Source organism: Schistocerca gregaria, chromosome 11 (genome assembly GCF_023897955.1).
Source record: "Schistocerca gregaria isolate iqSchGreg1 chromosome 11, iqSchGreg1.2, whole genome shotgun sequence".
Lineage (NCBI taxonomy): Eukaryota > Metazoa > Arthropoda > Insecta > Orthoptera > Acrididae > Schistocerca > Schistocerca gregaria.
In genome coordinates this window covers 107,180,494-107,200,156 of record NC_064930.1, presented here as the reverse complement: position 1 = coordinate 107,200,156, position 19,663 = coordinate 107,180,494, and the positions used below count along the sequence as shown (strand labels likewise).

Genomic DNA, 19,663 nt, shown 5'->3' with positions numbered 1-19,663 from the left:
CGAAGTGTATAAGTCTACGTAGAAAAATAAAAAAGGTTTACCCCAAACACGTAAGTAGTTTTTATTTTTGCACGGAGTTTTGAAAAACTCCTCGTAGTGTGAATGCCTTGGTATTACATAAAGTAATCTCAGATGCGAAATGATTTGCATTACAAAATCTGCACTGCAAATTTATCAAAACTCAATTGTAACTCTGAAAACTATTTGCAATTAGGTTCAGTGCACATTTAAATGTGTCTTTCAATACGACAATATAATTATCATTATCAACGTCCGTATTTTTCTGTTACTCTGTATACCAAAAAATTGTGTCTCCGTAGTTCCTTGGCTTTCAGTCCGATCTGGTTAGTGCAGAGAAGTAAGCGAAATAACGACGCCAGTTTACAGCGTTTCTAAACATTCATGGTGGTGTCTGTTTGTTCTATGTCGTGTCTCCCTACCACTTTCGCGCAACGACGCTCTGAGCGTGTTTTTTTAGGGAATTGACTAGTTTCAACCTGGGACCTGTTGCTGGTAAGGAGACGCTAGACCACACATGACATGTAGAATTTAGAAGAGTTCAGTGAGACTAGCGATGATATAACCAAATACTTGATGATTTCAGCGTCAGCTCCACTACACTCCCTGTAAAAGAATCTTAATACTAACTAAATTTAGTGGAAGGGGTTCAAGGCTTTCCTATTTTTAGTTAGCTGGTAAAATAACGTCGAAAAAGCAGTTAAGTTTACCATTGGAAATTTTATTCTACTCACAAAACATTGTTTATAAATTGCACTATCGATAAAAGGAAGTGTTTCAATACAGGATGGTAAAAACCAACTGCGTTCAACAAAAATGTGAACGAATATTCCCTGAATGGGTTTCCAAGTTCTACAATGGATCGAATGATGACCTATGCCATATCACATCTCTAATCTAGATTTAAATTAAGTTTCACAAAAGAGAAAACTATCAAAATGGTCCACAGTGACCCTCAGTTATCTTTAATTACTTATCTAACTTGTAAATTACAGTGGCTGATGTGGTTTCTCAATAATTATATAACAGAGAAATCATCGCGTTTCAGATTTTTACTTCAAGTGGCAAATGTGAACACCATGAGCTTTAACTGACGATCGACACTAGTATTACGCAAAAAAGGAGGTGTAACAGTCAGTCTTATGCAGTTCTGAGTGAAGCTTTATGCGCTGTTATGCGGCATCGCTTGCGTTCATTACCTTGTCGGTGTTTAAGCAGCGTCTGGGCGGCAGCGGCCGGCGCAGCAGCCATCCAGCTCGCCGTCTCGGAACCAACTCTCCTCTAACTTCTCCTTACTACAGTTTACCGAAGTTGGTTTAAAAAAACTATCTGGCTGTGTTTTCATCCGACCAATCAGGGTCTCAATGTTAACCTTAAGCTCCGCCTACAAAAATTCTGTCTATCCAATGAGAAAGGTTATACTTTTCGTGGTGGGGCAATGTTTTTAAAGTTTGCAACGTAGGAGAGACGCGAAAAAGTCACGCTAAAACTCGCAGCTGGTGTGATCCTTTTAGCGTTATCGTAAGATCTATTCTGTTCTCCTGGAGGGCTCTATCTTTTAACATGGGCTGGGGGTGGTCGTAATGTAACAGAGACGCAAAAAAGTCTCACGCTAAAACGTGCGGGTGGTGTGGTCTTAGCGGTTAGCTGGCGACGTGGGTGTCCAGTCCGTCACTTATCGTAGGGACTTCCAGCTTAACACGGATCTGCTCTCGGCTTCTGTTCTCGTTTCTCCCCTCGGAACTGCGTCTGTCTCACGGTGGGAAGGTATGACATGCATTTAGGCATTCTTGTGTTAATCTGTGGTATTCCATTTGCTCACTCGTTACTCCGATTACTTCGGTTAATTTAATGTCATGATTTATTCGGAGCTATGAGACATACTACTGGATTTGCTTATCATGCCAGGGTTTTCATGGATTTGCCTGACACCTTACACGTTATTTACAGACTTTGTTAATGCTGAGAACATCATCGATCTAGCAGTTGTCGCTTTTAGCTGCTGGTATGCATCTGTTACGGTAAATGAACCATGCAAGCATGACCGTCTCTAGAATATGGTATAACGAAACGTTGTTACTTTCATGTGTCATTTCTAGCATAGCACCTGATTGGTACGCACGGCAGCCCTTCAATTTCCAACGTTCGCTAACTGGGGATTTTCATGCGTGATAGAGAAGGTTTCATCAGTGTTATGAATATGAAAGCATCTACTTCGTTTTACCACCTATAATGGCTACTTACACACAATTTTTTTCTTTGTGCGCTACTATCAGAAAGAACCTTTCGAATTATATGAGTCTCATTGGCCTCGTTGTGTAATTTATCTTACAAATTGGTACTTCAGTTTTTGTCTTTGTCTAGTAATATTATGATGATTAAAGTTTCTTGTTCAACTGTTTCTTTAGCAGTGGAACATTTCGTTGCCGTCAGTTGCTAAACACAGGGCAGCAGTTATGCCTTTTATGTCCGTAACTTAAATTTTGTACGCCGATTTTAAGTGGACCCTTCAATGCGGTTATTCACCTGAGACAGTCTACAAAACGAACGTAAGTTTAGGCGGATCTATAGCGTTCCGAATGGGAGGCAATCTTCAGTAGCACTTAAATAACTGCACTTCTCATTTTAAGAAAATGTGGACGCAAAATGTAGCAGTCAGTGCCTCCACATTTCCAGCCTTGATTCCTTAAAGAACCGAACACCCCTGTACAAAACAGTTTCAGTCATCTGACTGCTATACAGACGAGTTAAAATGTTAAATATCTGACGTTAAATGTGTAACGTCTCCTAAGACAAATTATGAATGACTGTACTGGTAAACCTCTTGTGTTATTTGATTTTCAAACAGCTGAACAAAAATGAACGTACTCAGACATTTCTCTCTTTACTTATTCTGATCAACATTAAACTGACACACAATATTTTTTTTAGCGCAACGCAATCTTTCAATAATCTCCACAAAAGAATGGCCCTGACTAACAAACTATACCTTTCATGAATGACTTACGTCACAAAAATCTTCGTTACTCGAACTACTGCAATACAGCGAGCGCCAATACTGCCAGCTAACTAAAAGATTCAAACTACTGATAGGCATAGTTAGCAAATGAAAGATTGTGATAGAGAACAAACAATGTATTTACCTTAATAATGTTCAAAAGTCATCATATATATATCTATCAATTAATGACATCCATCTTTACAAATTTCCTTTTTCTGGCGGACACACGTCCAAATCGTTTGCTTATACTAACCTCTCAAAACTCCGCCATCACTCTCCTCACATCAACCATTGCTGGCAGCGACTATTCCAACAATGCCAACCAGCCACAGACTGCACACAGCACCGTCAGTGATTTTCATATAGAGCGCTACGTGGCGTTACCAACATAAAAACCTAAACAGCCCAATTGCAAATGGTAAAACCTTTGTACTTGAATACCCAAAACCCTAATTATGTTGGTTTTATTAGATTCGGTTTATTCACCCATAGACTAATGAAAAGATATCTCCATGGTGTGAAAATTGGCAATTGACCCTAAATAATGAAAAGTGAGGTCATCCATATGAGTGCTAAAAGGAATCCGTTAAACTTCGGTTACACCTCAAATCGGTCAAATTTAAGGGCCGGAAATTCAACTAAACACCTAGGAATTACAATTACGAACAACTTAATTTGGAAAGAACACATAGAAAAGCAGTGAGGAAAGCGAACTAAAAACTGGGTTTTATAGGCAGAACACTTGGAAAACGTAACAGATCTGCTAGAGAGGTGATGCTGTAGTTTATCGTCTAGTAAAGTCATCATAACATCAAAACAAATTGCAAAACGATTTAGAAAAGGTATCTGTATGGTGCAAAAATTGGTAATTGACACTAAATAATGAAAAGTGTGAGGTCGTCCACACGAGTTCAAAAATGAATCCTTTAAACTTCGGTTATACGATAAATCAGTCAAATATAGAGGCTATAAATTCAACTAAATATTTAGGAATTACAATTACGACCACCTTATATTGGAGAGAACACATAGACAGTGTTGTGGAGAAGGCGAAGCAAAGACCGTGTTTTATTGCTATGACACATAGAAAATGTAGCACATCTGCTTAGGAGACTGCCTACACTACGCTTGTCCGTCCTCTTTTCGTATACTGCTGCGCGGTGTGGGATCCTTACCAGTACGAAATACACCGAGAAAGTTCAAATTAGAGAAGCACGTTTTGTATTATCGGGAAATAGGGGAGAGAGTGTCACTGACATGATACATGATTTGGGATGATCACCATTAAAACAAAGACGTTTTTCGTGCGGCGGATTCTTCTCATGAGATTTCAATTACCAACTTTCTCCTCGGTATGTGAAAATATATTGTTGACGTCGACCTGTATGGGGAGAAACGATCATCATAATACAGGGTGATTCAAAAAGAATACCACAACTTTAGGAATTTAAAACTCTGTAACGACAAAAGGCAGAGCTAAGCACTATTTGTCGGCGAATTAAGGGAGCTATAAAGTTTCATTTAGTTGTACATTTGTTCGCTTGAGGCGCTGTTGACTAGGCGTCAGCGTCAGTTGATGCTAAGATGGCGACCGCTCAACAGAAAGCTTTTTGTGTTATTGAGTACGGCAGAAGTGAATCGACGACAGTTGTTCAGCGTGAATTGCGAACGAAGTATGGTGTTAAACCTCCTGATAGGTGGTGTATTAAACGTTGGTATAAACAGTTTACAGAGAATGGGTGTTTGTGCAAAGGGAAAAGTTCTGGACGGCCAAGAACGAGTGATGAAAATGTAGCACGCATCCAGCAAGCATTTGTTCGCAGCCCAGGAAAATCGACTCGCAGAGCTAGCAGAGAGCTGCAAATTCCACAATCAACTGCATGGAGAGTCCTACAAAAAAGGTTAGTTATGAAACCTGAACGTCAACTACCCGAGGCGATGGATCGGCCGCCAGGCAGCCCGTGACAGAGCAGTTCATCACTGGCCTCCAAGAAGCACTGATCTTACCCCCTGCGATTTTTTCTTATGGGGGTATGTTAAGGATATGGCCACCTCTCCCAGCCACCATTGATGATTTGGAACGAGAAATAACAGTAGCTATCCAAATTCTTACGTCTGATATGCTACAGAGAGTGTGGAACTAGTTGGAGTATCGGGTTGATATTGCTCGAGTTTCTGGAGGGGGCCATATTGAACATCTCTGAACTTGTTTTTGAGTGAAAAAAAAAACCTTTTTAATTACTCTTTGTAATGATGTATAACAGAAGGTTATATTATGTTTCTTTCATTAAATACACGTTTTTAAAGTTGTGGTATTCTTTTTGAATCACCCTGTATAATAAGGGAAATCAGAGCTCGCACGGGAAGATATAAGCGTTCGTTTCTTCCCGCGCGCTGATAAGGATCGGAATAATGGAGAATTATTGTGAATGGGCCGGCCGAAGTGGCCGAGCGGTTCTTGGCGCTTCAGTCTGGAGCCGCGCGACCGCTTTGGTCTCAGTTTCGAATCCTGCCTCGGGCATGGATGTGTATGATGTCCTTAGGTTAGTTAGGTTTAAGTAGTTCTAAGTTCTAGGGGACTGATGACCTGAGCAGTTAAGTCCCATAGTGCTCAGAGCCATTTGAACCATTTATTGTAAATGTGGTTCGATGAACGCCCTGCCAGGTACTTAAGTGTGATTTGCTGAGTATCCATGTAAATGTAGATGTAGAAAAAGTTTGTAATTATCTGTAAAGTTTGTTGCAAGTCACTCATTCCCAAACATTGGATAAGCATAGTGTGGATAATTTGCTTTCTGTTTTCAGTAAAGCTAGTTTTTCACTTAAAAATGGGTCTAAGCACTATGGGAGTTAACATCTGAGGTCATCAGTCCCCTAGAACTTAGAACAACTTAAACCTAACCAACCTAAGGACATCACACACATCCATGCCCGAGGCAGGATTCGAACCTGCGACCGTAACAGCCGCGCGCGGTTCCGGACTGAAGCGCCTAGAACCGCTCGGCCACAGCTGCCGGCAGTGTTTTACGCTCCTCAATGTTCATGATGTTACATCTCCTGAACTATGTGTCGTACAATAGTGCTATTTTACAGGTACATTCAGTGGTATATGTGGATACTGGAATGAGGTTTTCACTCTGCAGCGGAGTGCGCGCTGATATGAAACTTCCTGGCAGATTAAAACTGTGTGCCCGGCCGAGACTCGAACTCGGGACCTTTGCCTTTCGCGGGCAAGTGCTCTACCATCTGAGCTACCGAAGCACGACTCACGCCCGGTACTCACAGCTTTACTTCTGCCAGTATTGGAAGGTAGGAGACGAGATACTGGCAGAAGTAAAGCTGTGAGTAGCGGGCGTGAGTCGTGCTTCGGTAGCTGAGATGGTAGAGCACTTGCCCGCGAAAGGCAAAGGTCCCGAGTTCGAATCTCGGCCGGGCACACAGTTTTAATCTGCCAGGAAGTTTCATATGTGGATACTGTCTACAAAGTGTGTTGCAAATAGAGTTAGTAACAAATAAGTAATAAATTAAAACGTCATGTCCGAAACCGAAGTTCTACTGGATGAACAGCGAAAATCTAGTGAACGATAAACTTTTTTCCTTTCATTATTTTCTGAGGGGTTTCAGCGAGAAAAAGTTTCAGATATGTTTGAAGTTATGACTCAAGTTCGTTGGAAGTTGTTAAGTGATCTAATTCTAAAATACTGGACGAATATAGTCTGCGCAATTTCCGCGCAGCGAGTTAGCTGCTCCAGACATTCACTCTTTCCAACTTTAATACTTGTGTCACTGTCTTGAACATTTAACGTAAGATTATCATCATATTAATACGTGAACGCGAAAAGTGACGTAGCGATTTTTAATATTAATTGTAAAAGGAATATAATTCGAAAGGTTCTTTGCCATATATGTGCACAAAGAAATAATAATTTGTGTCTGTAGTCGTTGTTTTGTTGTGGTCTTCAGTCCTGAGACTGGTTTGATGCAGCTCTCCATGCTACTCTATCCTGTGCAAGCTTCTTCATCTCCCAGTACTTACTGCAACCTACATCCTTCTGAGTCTGCTTAGTGTATTCATCTCTTGGTCTCCCTCTACGATGTTTACCCTCCACGGTGCCCTCCAATACTACATTGGTGATCCCTCGTGCCTCAGAACATGTCCTACCAACCGATCCCTTCTTCTAGTCAAGTTGTGCCCACAAACTTCTCTTCTCCCCAGTTCTATTCAATACTTCCTCATTAGTTTTGTGATCTACCCGTCTGATCTTCGGCATTCTTCTGTAGCACCACATTTCGAAAGCTTCTATTCTCTTCTTGTCCAAACTAGTTATCGTCCATGTTTCATGTTTCACTTCCATACATGGCGACACTCCATACAAATACTTTCAGAAACGACTTCCTGACACTTAAATCTATACTCAATGTTAACAAATTTCTCTTCTTCAGAAACGCTTTCCTGCCATTGCCAGTCTACATTTTATATCCTCTCTACTTCGACCATCATCAGTTATTTTGCTCCCAAAATAGCAAAACTCCTTTACTACTTTAAGTGTTTCATTTCCTAATCTAATTCCCTCAACATCACCAGAATTAATTCGTCTACATTCCATTATCCTCGTTTTGCTTTTGTTGATGTTCATCTTATATCCTCCTTTCAAGACACTGTCCATTCCGCAACTGCTCTTTCAAGTCCTTTGCTGTCTCTGACAGAATAACATACAATGTCATCGGCGAACCTCAAAGTTTTTATTTCTTGTCCATGTATTTTAATACCTACTCCGAATTTTTCTTTTGTTTCCTTTACTGCTTGTTCAATAAACAGATTGAACAACATCGGCAATAGGCTACAACCCTGTCTCACTCCCTTCCCAACCACTGTTTCCCTTTCATGTCCCTCAACTATTATAACTGCCATCTTGTTTCGGTACAAATTGTAAATTTTACCCCTGCCATCTTCAGAATTTGAAAGAGAGTATTCCAGTCAATACTGTCAAAATCTTTCTCTAAGTCTACAAATGCTAGAAACGTAGGTTTGCCTTTCCTTAATCTTTCTTCTAAGATACGTGGTAGTGTCAGTATTGTGTTCCCACACTTCTACGGAATTCAGACTGATCATCCCCGAGGTCGACTTCTACCAGTTTTCGCAGCCGTGTCTTATTAAAGTGATAGTTTAATAATTTTCCCACCTGTCGACACATACATTTTTTGGCGTTGGAATTATTACTTTCTTCTTGAAGTCTGAGGGAATTTCGTCTGTCTCATACATCTTGCTCACCAGATGGTACAGTTTTGTCAGGACTGGCTCTCCCAAGGCCGTCAGTAGTTCCAATGGAATGTTGTCTACTCCGGAGGCCTTGTTTCGACTCAGGTCTTTCAGTGCCCTGTCAAACTCTTCACGCAGTATCATATCTCCTATTTCATCTTCATCTATATCCTCCTCCATTTCCATAACATTATCCTCAAGAACATCGCCCCTGTATAGACCCTCTATATACCCCTTCCACCTTTCTGCGTTCCCTTCTTTGCTTAGAACTGGGTTTCCATCTGAGCTCTTGATGTTCATACAAGTGGTTCACTTTTCTCCAAAGGTCTCGTTAATTTTCCTGTAGGCAGTATCTATCTTACCCCTAGTGAGATAAGCCTCTATATCCTTACCTTTTTCCTCTCGCCATGCCTGCTTAGCCATTTTGCACTTCCTGTCGATCTCATTTTTGGGACATTTGTATTCCTTTTTGCCTGCTTCACTTACTGCATTTTTGTATTTTCTCCTTTCATCAATTAAATTCAATATTTCTTCTGTTACCCAAGGATTTCTACTCGCCCTCGTCTTTTTACCTACTTGATTCTCAGCTGCCTTCACTATTTCGTTCCTGCTTAGCCATTTTGCACTTCCTGTCGATCTCATTTTTGGGACATTTGTATTTCTTTCTGCCTGCTTCACTTACTGCATTTTTGTATTTTCTCCTTTCATCAATTAAATTCAATATTTCTTCTGTTACCCAAGGATTTCTACTCGCCCTCGTCTTTTTACCTACTTGATTCTCAGCTGCCTTCACTATTTCGTTCCTGCTTAGCCATTTTGCACTTCCTGTCGATCTCATTTTTGGGACACTTGTATTCCTTTTTGCCTGCTTCACTTACTGCATTTTTGTATTTTCTCCTTTGATCAATTAAATTCAATATTTCTTCTGTTACCCAAGGATTTCTACTCGCCCTCGTGTTTTTACCTACTTGATTCTCAGCTGCCTTCACTATTTCATCCCTCAAAACTACCCATTCTTCTTCTATTGTATTTCTTTCCCTGATTTCTGTCAATTGTTCCCTTATGCTCTCCCTGGAACTATGTACAACCTCTGGTTCTTTCAGTTTATCCATATTCCCATCTCCTTAAATTCTCACCTTTTTGCAGTTTCTTCAGTTTTAATATACAGTTAATAACCAATAGATTGTGATCAGTGTACACATCTGCCCCTGGAAATGTCTTACAATTTAAAACCTGGTTCCTAAATCTCTGTCTTACCATTATATAATCTATCTGATAGCTTCTAGTATCTCCAGGCTTCTTCCATGTATGCAATCTTCTTTTATGACTCTTGAACCAAGTGTTAGCTATTATTAAGTTGTGCTCTCTGCAAAATTCTACCAGGCGGTTTCCTCTTTCATTTCTTGTCCCCAATCCATATTCACCTACTACGTTTCCTTCTCTCTCTTTTCGTACTACCGAATTCCAGTCACCCATGACTATTAAATTTTCGTCTCCCTTCACTATCTCAATAATTTCTTTCATTTCATCAATTTCTTCGTCATCTGCAGAGGTAGCTGGTATATAAACTTGTACTACTGTAGTAGGTGTGGGCTTCGTGTCTATCTTGGCCACAATAATGCATTCAGTGAATACTGTATATACTGTGGAATGTCTCAAGCTTATGGTTGTATGAATCATGCAAATTTTTACTAGGTAGAGCGGCTCAAAAACGGTCGCGGCTCAGTGATTTGACGAACTTCGTTCTGGCCAACCAGTTGCTGTTTCAGCTCCCTCACATAAAAATCGAATTGATGACATTATTCGTGCCGGCCGCCATGTGACTGTGGAAATGGTGGTTGATAAGGTTCAAGTTAGTAACGGTACAGTTTATCTGTAACAAGCTGAAGTACCGCGAAACATGTGCAAGATGCGTCCCAAAGGAGTTGACGCGGCTACACAAGGAAACAAGGTTGAGTGTGTGCACAGAGCTAAAGGAGCGTTATAAAAGAGAAGGTGAGCACTATCTCAAAAAAATTTTAACTTGTGATGAAACTTTGGTTCACTTTTACGAGCCAGAATCAAAAAGACAAAGCATGGAGTGGAGTCACACCAACTCACCTGTCAAGAAAACATTCGAAGCCCAAGCATCAGCACGAAAAGTCATGCTGAAGGTCCAGTTTTTTGTGATTATCTCGAAGAGCAGCATACAATGAACTACTCGCGTTTGCTTTCAAACAAGGTCAAGCCAGCTATGAGAGAGAGACGCCGTGAAGCTGAAATACTAAACACCTTTTTTCCAAAGCTGTTTCACAGAGGAAGACCGCACTGCAGTTCCTTCTCTAAATCCTCACACAAACGAAAAAATGGCTGACATCGAAATAAGTGGCCAAGGAATAGAAAAGCAACTGAAATCACTCAACAGAGGATAGTCCACTGGACCTGATGGGATACCAATTCCATTATACACAGAGTACGCGAGATAACTTGCCCGCCTTCTAACAGCCGTGTACCGCAAGTCTCTAGAGGAATGGAAGGTTCCAAATGATTGTAAAAGAGCACAGGTAGTCCCAGATTTCAAGAAGGGCCGTCGAACAGATGCGCAAAACTATAGGCTTGTATCTCTGACATCGATCTGTTGTAGAATTATAGAGCATGTTTTTTTGCTCGCGTATCATGTCATTTCTGGAAACCGAGAATCTACTCCGTAGGAATCAACACAGATTCCGGAAACAGCGATCGTGTGAGACCCATCTCGCTGTATTTGTTCGTGAGACCCAGAAAATATTAGATACAGGCTCCCAGGTAGATGCCATTTTCCTTGACTTCCGGAAGGCGTCCGACACAGTTCCGTACTGTCGCCTGATAAACAAAGTAAGACCCTACGGAATATCAGACCAGCTGTGTGGCTGGATTGAAGAGTTTTTAGCAAACAGAACACAGCATGTTGTTATCAATTGAGAGACGTCTACAGACGTTAAAGTGACCTCTGGCGTGCCACAGGGGAGTGTTATGGGACCATTGCTTTTCACAATATATATAAATGACCTAGTAGATAGTGTCGCAAGTCCCATGCGACTTTTCGCGGATGATGCTGTACTATACAGATAAGTTGCAGCATTAGAAAATTGTAGCGAAATGCAGGAAGATCTGCAGCGGATAGGCACTTGGTGCAGGGAGTGGCAACTGACCCTTAACATAGACAAATGTAATGTATTGCGAATACATAGAAAGAAGGATTCTTTATTGTACGATTATATGATAGCGGAACAAATACTGGTAGCAGTTACTTCTGTAAAAATATCTGGGAGTATTCGTACGGAACGATTTGAAGTGGAATGATCGTATAAAATTAATTGTTGGTAATGCGGGTGCCAGGTTGAGATTCATTGGGAGAGTCCTTAGAAAATGTAGTCCATCAACAAAGGAGGTGGCTTACAAAACACTCGTTCGACCTATACTCGAGTATTGCTCATCAGAGTGGGATGCGTACCAGGTCGGGTTGACAGAGGAGATAGAGAAGATCCAAAGAAGAGCGGCGCGTTTCGTCACAAGGTTATTTGGTAAACGTGATAGCGTTACGGAGATGTTTAGCAATCTCCAGTGGCAGACTCTGCAAGAGAGGCGCTCTGCATCGCGGTGTAGCTCGCTGTCCAGGTTTCGAGAGGGTGCGTTTCTGGATGACATATCGAATATATTGCTTCCCGCTACTTATACCTCCCGAGGAGATCACGAGTGTAAAATTAGAGAGATTCGAGCGCGCACGGAGGCTTTCAGACAGTCGTTCTTCCCGCGAACCGTACGCGACTGGAACAGGAAAGGCAGGTAATGACAGTGGCACGTAAAGTGCCCTCCGCCGCACACCGTTGGGTGGCTTGCGGAGTATAAATGTGGGTGTAGATGTAGATCTCAGAGGAGAGGTGTGATTCTCCAGCAAGACAACGCACGTCCTCATATTGCTCAACTAACCTATTACTATTACTATTACTATTATTATTATTATTATTACTATTATTATTATTGATTGTTATAATTATTTTTTATTGTTATAATTATCATTATACTACTGTTATAATATCTATTTTTTTCTTTAACATCAATACTGCATAATAGGCTATATGTCCTTAATGTTAAGTAGAAACTGTAACTCGTTCAACCTGAGTATGCCTGGTTAGGTGTAAGAGAGGGCCTGAAGGCCCTAATCTTGCCAGGTAAAATAAATGCATAAATAAATAAATAAAATAAATAAACCTGTGAAACCATGGACAAAATGGGCTGGGATGTACTGCCTCATCCCCCCTTACAGTTCTGATTTAGCACCTAGTGATTTCCGTTTGTTTGGTGCACTGACAGAGGCATTATATGGGAAGAGGTTCCAGGACAACGAGGTCTTAAAGGAGTTTGTGGGAAATTGGTTCAAACATCAAGATAAAAGAGTTCTTTGCAGCCGGAATAAAAAAGCTTGTAGTTTGTAGCACGTTGGATCAAGAGCATGAATGTTCAAGAGGATTATATTGAAAAGTAGAAAAAGTATTGTTTTATAAAAATAAACGCTTTTGTCTCCAGACCAATTTGTCTCTTTAATTATTGAATGTCCCTGGCAGTTCGCAGCTCGTGGTCGTGCGGTAGCATTTTCGCTTCCCACGCCCTGGTTCTCGGGTTCGATTCCCAGCAGGGTCAGGAATTTTATCTGCCTCGTGATGGCTGGGTGTTGTGTGATGTCCTTCGGTTAGTTAGGTTTAAGTAGTTCTAAGTTCTAGGGGACTGATGCCCATATATGTCGAGTCCCATAGTGCTCAGAGCCATTTCAACCATTTTTTGTTACTCGCATATTTGTTTTAAGCTATGCCTCGAAGAACAACATTAACTGGTTGGACTGAGAGACGAAGAGCTAGAGAGATACAATTTTCGTACAGAGAAAGTGATAGGAATAATGCAGATGTTGATAGCGATCATTCTGTTGTCGTTGTGATACATTTAAATTTGCGCTGAACATAATTCCAAACAATTGTGAGAACTGTAATTGCTGTTTGATGAACTTACAGTGCAGATTTTGTAATGCATATCATTTCGCGTCTGAGATGAATTTGTGATGTCATAAGGTAAAAGTTAGCTTGTCAACATTACCACAAAATTGTATTTTTCAACGCAATGTGTCAAAAACTCCCTTCAAATGATCGAGCAATTAAAGAAAAATCAAAGAATTATTTTACGAATACACGTCCCTATAAATCAGCATTTGTCACAGATCAATTCCGCAGCAAAAATTTCAGACAATTCTACGATACATGACATTTGCTACCACAGATCAGGTTCACTGACGTAACTGGTCGAATTTCGACGGCACGCAATACTAGTACCTCTTCATGAGTAGATTATTACAGCATTTTAAAATTTTAAAATCAAGCAATTACATGAAGTACCGTACTGAAAATAAAATTTTCGTTGTCTTTAGAAACCGTTAGACAGACAGCCAGGAACATGGGTTTTAGCCATTTAGCGATGAAATTTCGAGCGCATGCGATATTAGTACCTCTTAATGAATAGATTATGCAGCATTTTAAAATTTTAAATTCAATCAGTAATTACATGAAGTACCGAAAATAAAATTTTTGTTGTCTTTGGAAACCGTTAGACAGATAATGTGGAACGTGGGTTTTGAACGGTTTTAGCCATTTAGCAATACAGATTTGTACATGTATTTGTGTGTGGGTGTTTTACCTGAGGCACGACCCAGGACAAATGTGACACATTTCATTAAGGCTGACTCACGCAGTCTGATTAATTCCTGCATGTCACACCGCCGCGATTTCGCAGCCGCAAGACTGACACCTCGGCAATAGGACGAACTAATCGGAGGCGAAATCCCTGGCTAAGCGCGGTCCCGATTGGCGATAACTCGGATCGCAGCGTGTCGAACGGCACGGACGGGCAAATCCTGCGCGAGGGAATTGTAATATCGCACGCCGACACCACCATGATTCATCCCGGCTGGCTCAATAATGGTGGAGCCTCGTCGCCACGACTGTCATCTGTCAAATGGGGCAAGCCGCGCCGCTCCACTGCTAACATTTAATTATCTCTGAGTGGCTCGAGCACCAGCGGTTAAAAACAAATGCGGCCAGGCCGGAACACGATCGTCAAATGTCTCCGCGACCGTTGGGTGCTTTTTTTTTTCTCCCCCCTTCCTCCACTCCTCCCACACACTTTCTATTGTTTTAATCTCCCTGGCGCGGACAAAATGGCGGCGGCTCATTCCGGCTTCGTGGAAATATACTACGAAACAGACTAATCTTTAATTACTTTTCTGTCTGTGATATTCTTGTAACTATGGTCGCCCGAGGGCGCGAATTTTTTTTGTGTTTGAGAGGAGGAGGGGGCGGGAGGAGTAGGAAGAAAGGGTAGGGTTAGGAAGTAGGAGAAGGTATGGAGGCGTTTATCTGTTTGGAGATGGAATTTCGCAAAACAAAATTGTGGTATCAGCAAGGGGGAGATTAACAGGTGCGAGAGAGCGCTATATAAGGGAACAGCGGCAGCGCCGGGGATGTTATTTGTGTCGAGCGACGTCGCAAGACAACACCGACTGTAGAATGGCTTCAGGGCCGACTTTCATGCACCAGGTAGGACCTTCCACTTTTTTCTCGGAGAATAAACTTTTGTCGACACGGCCGACGAAAGCGTCGAATCAGCTACTTTATAGTACACTGAAGTACATACAAAATGTATCCAGTTTTTCATTGTTGCAAACGTTAGCAATGTGCCTGCAGTTCCACAAAAGATTCCCGCTCAGTGAAAGTGGTCCATCTCAGCTGATAGGCTTCGAGGTTCCATGGTCTCTTTCGCATGTCGGCTCTCATTTTCATCAATTTTATTAATGTTCTGTGTCATTGCACGGTAGTAACAGACCGAATAAGATTATTGTAATGAGAGTATTTGTACTGAGAGCTCAAAAATACTTTTCACTTGATTACTATGCATGTTGCGTTACTTTCCTAGGTATGCTGCACACTGCATTTCGGGCTGCACTTCCCTGAATTCTAAAGGGGTCGTACAATGGGCTTAAGCGCCTGGCGCAACGACTGACATCGGTCAAGTTTCACCTGTTGTGTGCAGAGCGAAACGACCTGTGAGGCGTCCGAGTGTCGCCGCAGTCGGTGTGTTTACCGTTCTGGGGCGTCCAGAACGAAGATTCCTGGCACCGACTGACTGTATTGTCCTCTCGATTCTGAGAATACATGTGGGCTGTGCCCTGCTGGGTGCGACTGTCTGGCGCCAGATGGCCAGTGGTTTAGGCAGGTTGTTTTCGAAACCGGTAGAACGGCAAGTTCGGTGCCCTCAGCTGAACAGCAGAGGCGCGGTTGGTGAACTTAAACTAAGGCTTGCTGACGTCATACAGCCCTGCTCAGAACTGGAGGGAACGGTCGCTATTGGCGCGAATGATGTTCTGAGACAGTGTGGGGGAAATTTTGGAGTCAGAACTGAATGCTGATTCGCGGTTTTCGAGGAGAGTAGGGAATTGAACAATGTTGGCTCCGCTCTTGCGTTGCGCGGGCAGTAGGTATTCGAGTTCTGATCTTCGTCGGAATAGGACGGTCTTGCGACTTAGTCGCATTTTTTCGACAGAACTTAGAATTCTCGGACAGCCTTCGAGGGCAGGGGTTGACACAGAGTTGCTGCACGGCAGAAGTCGGCGCCTATATCATCAGAAAGCTACCTACCGAAAACGTGCTGCAGATTTCAGGTCTGATATGGTATTTTGCGGCTCTGACATTGTAGGACCTATCAATTTTATACTCAGGTCCTCAACAGCACGCACGCTCGTTTTGCTACAAGTCCACCGTGCTTGTTTCTCCATGTGATGCCATTTGTACTCTGACTACTAATTGCGATACTGCTATATAGTCGGGAGATTAATATTTGATTCATGAGGACCTCCAGTCATTATCGTCAGTCTATTGCATCACATAGAGTAGGAGCCCCTTGTTCTCGAGCCAACTCTAATTCACATAGTAGTTCAGAATATCCTATCCTTTAACCTACTGTTTGTGTCGATAATCATATTTATGTTCTGATGTATAATAAATCGTAATATTTAAGCCGCATATCATTTCGTTGATATATGCAGAATCCCATTTCCTGTTGTTTACTATCATAAAGTTCTCTTTTTCTCTCTCTGAGTAGATTACTTATTAAATTATTGTGAGTGTGCACTCCTTATTTTACCAACTAGGAGGGTCCACCATCATTTCCCTCCGTTACCGTTGTGCACATAATTAATTAGGTGGTAGGTAGGGAAGGGTCGAGTGCATGTCTCGTTTTCATGCAAAATTCGTCAGAATTATAGAGGTACAAACTCATCTCCACCCCGGCACATCGCAAGGCTTCTCCATCCTTTATGGATTGTGCTACAACTTGCGATCTACTAACGCTTGCACTGGCGAACAACATTTTGTTTTATTTTGTTAGATAATAGAATAATCTTATGGTTTTTTGCCCAGTGAATTCATATCTGACCTAATTTTTTTTTTGTCACGTATAGTTTTTAATAGTACGACATTCGCTTCAGTTGTAATGTTCATTTCTTCAATTCACGACCAGTTTCAAGCTTTTTATACGCCTGAAGGTGGGATTTTACAATCCCAAAACCGGTCGTGGGATTGAATAAATCTTATCGCAACTGAAGCGTCATTCTATTAATCATGCTTCTCGTTTGCAGATGTCCTACAAATTGTACGTATAGTTTAGTTCCATTGTGATTTCGTCAGGTGCAACATAAGCGCCTTCTTTCAGTTTTACTTCTGACTGATGATGTAGCTTTTGCAGATACACATGAAACATTATGTTGATAATTTTTAGGTTTTATTCGTCTATGTGCAATCGAGTGAAAGCAGTTTTATTTTACCATATGCGTTTAGGCTCTATTTTTTGAAGGACATCATCAGTTACCTTAAATACATACGTATTTGTGCGTATACTTCTTCGCTTTACATGCTAGACACTGTAGTTGGACGCTAGAAACAGTTTATGAATTTCTGTAACGTAATATAGAAAGTGAAAAGTTCCAGACAGTTTCTAACGTGAAAGTACAGTGTTTTGCATGTAAAGTAAAATATAGGGTGACAATTATTGAACAATATATAATAAAATCGTCATAACTTCTGAATATTTTGCGTTAGGACGTTCAAACTGTACTGTTGGTCGCGAGGCATGATGGGAACTTTTGATGTGAATATGCTTTGGTTTAGCGACAAAGCCCACTTTCATCTGGATGGGTTCGTCAATTAGCAAAATTGGCGCATTTGGGGGATTGAGAATCCGCATTTGGCGATCGAGAAGTCTCTTCACCCTCAACAAGCGGCTGTGTGAAGGGCAATGTCCAGTCACTGAATAATAGGTACGATATTCCTCGACGGCATTTTGACTACCGAAGGTTTTGGGAAATGATTTCATCCCCATTATCCAAAGTGACCCTGATTTCTACAAGATGTGGTTCATGGCTGACGGAGCTCGACCCCATCGAAGCAGGAGAGTGTCTGATGTCCTGGAGGAGCACTTTGGGGAACGCATTCTGGCTCTGGGGTAGACAGATGTCACTGGCATGAGCCTCGATTGGCCGCCATATTCTCCGGATCTGAACACGTGGGACTGCCTTTTATGGGGCTATGTTAAAGATGAGGTGTACAGCAATAAGCCCAAAACCATTGCTGAGCTGAAAACAGCCATTCAGGAGGCCATCGACAGCATCCGTGTTCCGGCACTTCAGAGGGTCATGTAGAATGTCGTTATTCGTGAGCGCTACATCATCGCCAATGATGGCAGACGTGTCATAACCTAAAACTGAATATCTGTAGTGACGTTTACAAGTTGAATACAGTGTACGCACGCCGTAGTGCGCACACGATAACGACATTTTCCGCAATTGGTAAACGGTCCATTTTAACACGGGTAATGTATCACGAAGCAAATACCGTCCGCACTGGCGGAATGTTACGTGGTACCACGTACTTATACGTGTGTGACTATTACAGCGCCATCTATCACAAAGCGAAAAAACTGGTCGAACTAAAACATTCATATTTCTTTACGTACTACAAGAATATGTAATAAAAAATAGAGGTTCCTATTAAAAAAAAAAACGCAGTTGATATCCGCTTGACCTATGGCAGCGCCATGTAGCGGGCCAACCACAGCGCCATCTAGTTTCCCCCTTCAAACTAGACGAGTTTCGTTCTTTGCAGTTTTTTCGTTTGATGCTAATTTCGTGAGACATTTTGTCCGGTCACGATCAATGGACCACCCTTTATATATATTTATATTCACTGTGCCTATATATACTGCATGTCTGAAGATGCAGAGAACATCATGCGTTGTTACTATGTTTGTAATGATTTCAAGAAATGACTCTGAGCACTATGGGACTCAACTGCTGTGGTCATCAGTCCCCTAGAACTTAGAACTACTTAAACCTAACTAACCTAAGGACATCACACACATCCATGTCCGAGGCAGGATTCGAACCTGCTACAGTAGCACGGTTCCGGACTGCGCGCCTAGAACCGCGAGACCTCCGCGGCCGGCTTCATATGATTTGTTGGAACATGTATCTGATCAGTTAAATGAAAAAATGTCATAGAGAGACGCAGCTGGAGTATACTGTTCGGCAGGATATACATGAAATGTGATTTGCAGAATAGCCACGCAGGTGCAGATTAATTTAAGAATTTCCGTTGCTAGTTGCCGTTCAGAAGTTGCTTATCACCTGGAATCATTCACAGTGCAGCAGGTTTTATTTGCCTTAAGCAGTTTCTTGAAATCACACACCTCACACGAGGCTGTTTCAAAAATTCGGCGAATCCTCTGTTTGCTGCAAGTATTATTTATTTTGTTGACAAATCAGAGAAGTTGCTCATAAAACGCAAATTATTTTTTTGTTTGGCTGTAGAAATTGGGAATTGGAGGAAAATAGATTACTGACATAGTATTTAACAATTCTGATTATTAAATTAGTCGCTAATCTAGAAACTCTGTGTCGCTTCCTCAGGTTGCTTACTATGTTTTCCAGAAGAAACTCCTTAAAAATAAAGTCATGCATTGGTGTATGTTCCATATGCTACTACCGTCTCCAGCACGTGTGCAAATGGATTCCTACGTGCAAACGTGACAAAAAGCAGAAAGTGCAAAAATACGAGTTCTGTGGCTCCTCCAATTAATCAGACAGAATGCGAAAAAAAAGTATGGAGCCCAAAATATGCATGCAAGCTTAGCAGGCAGTATCAGTGTATGGATGCAAGTGGTGTATTCAATGCACTGGGTGAATGTGCTGAGATTTTCACTGTCGCAACTTGCTGAATTTTATACTGATTTGTCGAAATCGAAAGGAGATCTGAAAACGCAAGTCGTGCAAG

General features: G+C 41.6%; 2 protein-coding genes across 5 annotated transcripts in view; one reads left to right on the top strand and one right to left on the bottom strand.

The window, feature by feature from the left end:
* LOC126295357 (serine/threonine-protein kinase OSR1) overlaps positions 1–19,663 on the bottom strand; it is a 438,167-nt gene that overhangs the window by 269,448 nt on the left and 149,056 nt on the right. The window lies entirely within an intron of this gene.
* LOC126295368 (uncharacterized) overlaps positions 14,809–19,663 on the top strand; it is a 203,166-nt gene continuing 198,311 nt past the window's right edge. Inside the window, exon 1 of the mRNA XM_049987848.1 lies at positions 14,809–14,878. Coding sequence (XP_049843805.1) covers positions 14,849–14,878 — 30 coding nt within the window. The 5' untranslated portion in view covers positions 14,809–14,848. The remainder of the gene's footprint in view (positions 14,879–19,663) is intronic.